Consider the following 7151-nt stretch of genomic DNA (forward strand, 5'->3'; position numbering starts at 1 on the left):
TTCTCCGCCTTAGTTCGACAACTGCCTAATATCAAGGGTGGATAACTTAACGAAATGTGCAATATTTACAATTTGTTATCTGTTACGGTTACTATTTTGTAACCCATTTCTGCACCTAGTTAATAACGTTATTAGTCAGTGTAACTTTTAAAATGGTACGCTCTGAATTACGTTACAATGAATAACGTTACTCACTGGAACATTCTGCATTTGGGTACTGTAGTTACAGTCACCAAGGGATTAGCGTTACTCGAAATACCCACCTATGTCGTACATGCTTGAGATTGTTAAGATAAAACTGGTTCCACTGAATACCAGTTCTCTCTCGAACCCAAAGTGTTTTGTTCCTTGATTTTAGCGATATGAAACGTATTGAAATTCTGCACAACATTTTTGTGTAAGTAGACATATTTTTGTTATGATGAGTACCATTTCTGTGTTTCTCTTTTCTTTATTGGTTACCTTTTATACCTGTATTTCATCTTCTTCAATTCTGAGGGTCTTGAGTTACACTTGAGTAACGTTTAAACATCCTTGGCGACAGGGAGTCTAAGGTTGGCTTTAAAAGAATCTCCATTATACTAGTAAATAAATTCCACGTTTTTCAGTCTGTTTTCTTTTTTCCTCATACTTAAGATTCAGTCAACACCTTAGGCCCTCAGGGACATGTCCTTTGGGAATAGCATTACTTTGATTGCTCTGTATTTAAAAAGAGGAAAAAGAGAAATGATCAAAGAGTGAAGTTTTTAATATAAGCTTATTGATAAGATTTTTACTTCTTGTGATGACACTGCCGATAGTTGAGTTGATTTGGAGTTTAACGTCCTTTTCGGCAGCGAGGCTTTATGAGACGGGACCTACTGATTAACATGGAATCGAAACCACATGTGCTCACGCCGAGAATCGAACCCGGGTCTTCCAGGCCAAAGGCGCGTACGCTAAAAGCTTAGGCATGAAGGAGCTCACTGTCGGTAGTCACCATATATGTTTATTTTACAACAATCTTGCACTGACCAATGTGGTCGAAGCTCGAGCTTACTTCCCAACAAGGATCGAACCCGGAGCTACATACACCAAAGTTACACATACACTGGCCCTCAATGCCCTGGAAATCCTAAGTATCTGTTCTCGGTGAATCCTTTTGTTGAACTTTTAGAAAATTGACTTAAACTATCGATTTTGCAAAACTTCCCTTTGATTTAAGCCCAAATCGAAACATGACAGAGGAAACTTTCGGAAAGTGCTGTTATTTTCACTCCTAGTTTCTCACTTTAGGTAGTGTATATTTACAAGGAAGGGGGTGTACGTGCACCTTTGCACCCCAATAATATATATGTGGGGGGGGGGTTGAAAAATTCGGAGTGCCAGGTCATAATAGCAACTAGAAATATGAATCTGGTGCAGGGTTGTTTTGTTTAGAACAAAATGTTTAAAACAAGTGATTAAAACTTGTGTTAAACAATTGGTTTTGTTTAAATCAAATTTTATATACGTTTTAAACATTTTGTTTTAAACACGCATTTTTAAGACTTGTTTTAAACATATTTCTATTTTATCTTATTTTTGTAAAAAAAAAAAAAAAAAAAAAAAAAAAAAAATCTGCCAGAGAAAGAAAATTGCCAAAAATGATACTTATTCAGAAGACTATTTTCTTCTCATGTGAATGTTTTGACTTCTCGTGGCAATGTGGTGATCTACAATTTATTTTGTCCCATTTTCTCCCTTTGATTTTTAATGTTCATTGTATTGTTTAAATGCTTATAAGTTAACTTGCGAAGAAGTGTCATAGTCGAAGATTGTACTACTTGTAGAACTGATATTAAAAAGTAAATAAAAGAATTATCATGGAAACAAATTTTTATGTTGTATTCAGAAAACAAACATAGGGTTCTTGCGATTCTAAATTGCGGTTCTGAAATTAATATATCGCAGGCATTCGTTGATATAGTAGCCTACATGTTGGTTCTCACGAGGTACATTCGCGAAGTGTCCCCTCGAGATTCGTGTAAAATTGATTTAAATACAAAGTTCTCTGCTGTCTAATGTGTATTGTACTAAAATTAGCTGCCCATGGCGGTAATTGGCATATTTATGAGCCTCCATATATCCGGAATTCTATCATACACTACCATAACGCTCGGACACAAAATTTCTTTTAGTTTCTTTAGATGTTACTCACTGGACATGAATATGGGCATGTGCAAAACAAATTGGATCAAGTACTGCTTCTGACACATGTTACCCACCCCGGCCGCCATCTTAGATTTTACTTTCGGTTTTTCAAATGGAAATATGTGCAAGTGTTACATCGGACATTTACGTTTTCACTCACTGATGTAATGTATTTTACCGTAGCTTGTACCATTTGGAAGGTATTGCATGTGTTCAGAACTGAGCGTTCTTCTCAATAAAAACTAACGCCAGTAAGTAAATGAAGAGGCAGTAACATAAAAACTAATACTTTTTCTCCCCAGCAGGGGTGAGTGTGTGTGTAAAAACGTGACACCAAGAAAGCAACGGTAGCTACGTGTATTGTGTTAATATCGCATTAATCTACATATAATAATATTCATCTAGCAACTTTGTTTGTATTTTTTGAATTCATATAATTTTGTGTGTTACGAAATGCAAATATATTGAACAATCTCAAAGCAACGTCGAAGAATTATTAAGAAACCAGCGCCTACACAAGGATTACATCGACCAAATGGTCCTCCACGCCGGATTAAGATTTTACAGTGCAGTTAACAAGGTGGGTAGTGAGTGCATATTTCAATATAATATTATCCTTGTATCACTTATACAAAATAAGCCTGTAATAGCAAAGCCTCATTTAGAACATAAGTGTTAAAAGTGTATTTAATTTGAGTGAAGCATGACGGACAGAATGAAAGAATTAGTTTTCAAGAGAGGTCAAATTAAGGCCAAACTCACACGTTTTAAACCTTTTGTAGATAGCTTTACAGAAGATCAGAATATTACGCAGTTAGTGTTACGTTACGAGAAAATAAAACATTGCTATGATGAATTTGATGCAATACAATCCGAAATAGAAATGTTACAGGGTTCATCAGAAATTGATCAGGAAACGCAAGAAAGAGAGCAATTCGAGAGTACTTATTTTGATTTAGCAGCTAAGACGGAAGTGTTCATAAATCAACACAGCTCCAGTGCAAAGAAAAATGAAAACAATGAAGCAAGCAATTCTAATCCATCAGTTAGGTTGCCGGTGATAAACCTTCCGACCTTTTCTGGAAGCTACGATGAATGGTTGTCGTTCTATGACACGTTTCAGGCATTAATACATAACAATAGCACATTGCTGCCAGTCCAAAGGTTTCATTATTTGCGTTCTTCTCTACGTGGGGAGGCTCTTGAAGTAATACAAGCCTTGGAAATTTCTTCTGAAAACTATGACGTAGCATGGACTTTACTCAAAGAACGTTTTGAAAACAAAAAGTATATTGTTAACAAACACGTCAAAGCTTTATTTGAAATGCCAATGGTGGAACGTGAGTCGGCTGTTTCGCTTAAATCTCTTTTAGACAGCACAGTAAAACATTTGAGGGCTTTAAAATCATTAGGTCAACCGACAGAAAGCTGGGATGCATTACTTATTTATTTGATTGCGACCAAACTAGACAATACAACACATAAGGAGTGGGAGAAAACACAATCAACGAATGAATTACCGAGCATGTCACAGCTGACACAATTTTTACAGCAGCGTTGCCAAGTTTTAGACGCAGTTGATAATAAGCGTAGACCTAAAGAGACATCCTCAGTCCCAAATAACAAATATCAACAAACAAATAAGGCAGGCAAAAAGAGTTCTTACTCAACGACAGCACACGTAACGTATTCCGACAACAATGTATGTTCCAGCTGTAAAGGCTCACACAAATTATTTCAATGCCAATCATTCTTGAGAAAATCTATAGGAGATAGAATTAAAGAAGTTAAACGTCTTTCTTTGTGTATAAATTGTCTCAAACGAGCGCATAAGGCAAATGAGTGCTTATCAGGTAATTGTAAAATATGCAATAAAAAGCATAACACATTACTGCACTACTCGCGTTGTCCATCGCCCACTAGAGCGAATGAACCACAAGATGAAAGGGAAATAGGTCAAGGTCAAAACACGCTCGCTGCGACCACATCACTCGGGCAGGAATGTAAACATAAGAATATTCGTTCTACAAACAGTGTACCGCAGAATCTTAGGAGTCCAAGCGTTATGCTATCCACAGCTGTAGTATATGTTAAAGATAAACAGGGTAATTTTCAAATGTGTCGAACACTTCTCGATTGTGCTTCTCAGTCCAATTTCCTAACAAACAGAATGGTTCAATTATTGGGACTAACAAAAAGTAATAGCGTTGTACACATAAATGGTATAGGTAATGCTAATACAAGGTCATGCCATAGCGTTCAGGCTACAATTAAGTCAAGACAACAATTATTCAGCCACATTAGACTTCATCATATTGCCGCAAATATCACAAGACTTGCCTATGGTTCATGTAGACACGTCATCGTGGGAAATACCTTCCAACATTGAATTAGCAGATCCTAGCTTCAACATACCACAGCGTATTGACATGTTATTGGGGGCGGAAGTATTCTTTGATCTACTTTGTGAAGGGCAAATAAAATTCAAGGCAGGGTATCCAACCTTGCACAAAACATTGTTTGGCTGGATTGTAGCTGGAAAAATAGACAATCAACCAACATTTCGACAAATGTCTGTCACCTCTCCACAACAGAAAAAATACACGAGCAATTACAAAAATTCTGGACGATAGAAGAATGTTCAACAAAACATCCATTAAGTCAAGAGCAAGCAGAATGTAAAAGACACTTCAAAGAAACACAGCGGAGAGACGAGACTGGGAGATTCATCGTCAGACTTCCCTTTAAGGAAAATGTGGGGAATCTTGGTAAATCCAAGGAGATTGCAACGAGAAGACTTTATTCAATGGAAAAAAGGCTTATGAAGGATACTGAGAAAAAAAGGGCATATATAGCGTTCATGAAAGAGTACGAAGATTTGGGCCATATGGAAGAAATAACTAGAGCAGAGAGCGATACAATGATGCCAGACTACTATCTTCCCCATCATTGCGTAATGAAGGAGACCAGTACTACTACCAAACTCAGGGTTGTATTTGATGCATCGTGCAAAACAACTTCTGGACTTTCATTAAATGACACGATGAGAGTTGGGCCTACAATCCAAGAAGAATTATTTTCCACAACAGCAAGATTCAGGCAACATCAATACGTCATGACAGCTGATATAGAGAAGATGTATCGTAACATTAGGGTACATGATTCAGATGCAAACTACCAGAAAATACTGTGGAGAGAAAACCCTCAAGAAGCAATAAAGATATATCGACTCAAAACTGTAACATATGGTACTGCAGGAGCTCCTTTCCTAGCCACTAGATGTCTTCAGCAACTAGCCATAGAAGAGAAGAAGAATTTCCCTAAGGCAGCAGAAGTTGTAATGAGGGATTTCTATATTGATGATCTTCAAACAGGGACAAACACAAAGAAGGAACTACATGAATTACAAGGTCAACTCACAACTCTTCTGCAAAGAGGTGGTTTTTGTTTGAGAAAATGGTGTAGCAAAGACACTTCACTGCTTTCAAAAATACCCAGTGAACTTCAAGAATCAAATTTCACCATTCAACCAAATGAAGATTGCATCACAAGAAGTTTAGGATTGTTGTGGAATCCCATTAAAGACACATTTTCTTTCTCTGTCAAACCAAGAAACAACCCTCAACAAATCACGAAGAGGACTATTCTTGCTACAGTAGCGAGCATATTTGATCCCTTAGGATTAATAGGACCAGTTATTCTTAAGGCAAAAATATTTCTGCAACGTTTGTGGGAATTAAAATTGAATTGGGATGAAGAAGTTCCAGCCCCATTGCATTCAGAGTGGGAAACTTTTGAGCAGCAACTTCAAGAGTTGGAATCACTACATGTTCAGCGGAAGGTTATTCAAGAAACACAATCGCAGGTAGAAATTCACGGATTTTGCGACGGATCTCAGAATGGATATGGAGCTTGTATATATGTAACATCTAGTACAAAAAATGGAAAATTCACAGCAAACTTACTATGTTCAAAATCTCGAGTAGCACCTTTGAAGAAGACAACTATTCCTCGCCTAGAACTTTGTGCAGCTTTGTTACTTGCACAGCTAACTCAGAAAGTAATACAAGCATTACATTGCAAGATCGATAAGGCTGTTTTATGGTCAGATTCCACCATTGTATTAGCATGGATAAGAGGACCTTGTTCTCAATGGAAGACGTATGTTGCAAATCGTGTAGCGGAAATTCAACAATTGACTTGTAACTATGAATGGAGACACATCAGAACAGAGGAGAATCCAGCAGATCATATATCGAGAGGATTAACACCGTCAGAGATTCTTGATAATGAATTATGGTGGCATGGGCCTTCCTGGCTATCTGAGAAATTAGACTCACAGACGAGGGAAGATGTTTGTGACCTAAGTGATGTTCCCGAGCGACGAAAGAATACAGCAGTAATGGTTTCTACAACACCGTGTCAACTCTTAGACAGATATTCATCATTAAGAAGATTGCAACGTGTAACTGCTTATTGTCTACGATTTGCACACAACATGAGAAGATCTAATTGTGACAGACAGCATGGACATCTTACAGTAAGTGAATTATATGAAGCACTCGAATGTCTTATTAAACTATCACAGCAATAAGCATTTAACAAGGAATTAAATGCGTTGAGATCAGGAAAGGAAGTCGACAACCAAGGTCAACTGAGAAATTTGAACCCATACTTGGATGAGAGGCAAATCATCAGAGTCGGAGGAAGATTAAATGCAGCAGATCTTACTGAAGGACAGAAACATCCTATTGTACTTCCAGCTAACTGCAATTTGACAAAGTTAATCGCCCAAGAAGAACATAAAAAGCTATTGCATGCCGGGCCTCAATTATTGTTATCATCCTTGCGACAATCATATTGGCCAATACGTGGACGGAACTTGGTTCGTCAAGTTGTGCATCAGTGTGTCACATGTTTCAGAAACAATCCTAAAGATGGTAAACAGATTATGGGAGATCTACCAGCTGACAGAGTTC

General features: G+C 37.4%; 2 protein-coding genes across 2 annotated transcripts; both read left to right on the forward strand.

Annotated features, from left to right (window-relative positions):
- The first annotated feature begins 2875 nt into the window (after positions 1-2875).
- On the forward strand, positions 2876-4561 carry LOC145685358 (uncharacterized). Its single transcript, XM_081757745.1, has one exon. The coding sequence runs from the start codon at positions 2876-2878 to the stop codon at positions 4559-4561; it is 1686 nt and encodes a 561-aa protein (XP_081613871.1).
- A 471-nt stretch (positions 4562-5032) lies between these two features.
- Positions 5033-6766, forward strand: LOC145685359 (uncharacterized). Its single transcript, XM_081757746.1, has one exon. The coding sequence runs from the start codon at positions 5033-5035 to the stop codon at positions 6764-6766; it is 1734 nt and encodes a 577-aa protein (XP_081613872.1).
- The last annotated feature ends 385 nt before the right edge of the window (positions 6767-7151 follow it).

Source organism: Thermobia domestica, chromosome 5, assembly GCF_964235325.1.
Source record: "Thermobia domestica chromosome 5, izTheDome1.hap1.1, whole genome shotgun sequence".
NCBI lineage: Eukaryota > Metazoa > Arthropoda > Insecta > Zygentoma > Lepismatidae > Thermobia > Thermobia domestica.

Coding starts and splice junctions, on each gene's coding strand:
- LOC145685359 (XM_081757746.1), top strand. CDS start 5,033: ATGAAAGAGTACGAAGATTTGGGCCATATGGAAGAAATAACTAGAGCA.
- LOC145685358 (XM_081757745.1), top strand. CDS start 2,876: ATGACGGACAGAATGAAAGAATTAGTTTTCAAGAGAGGTCAAATTAAG.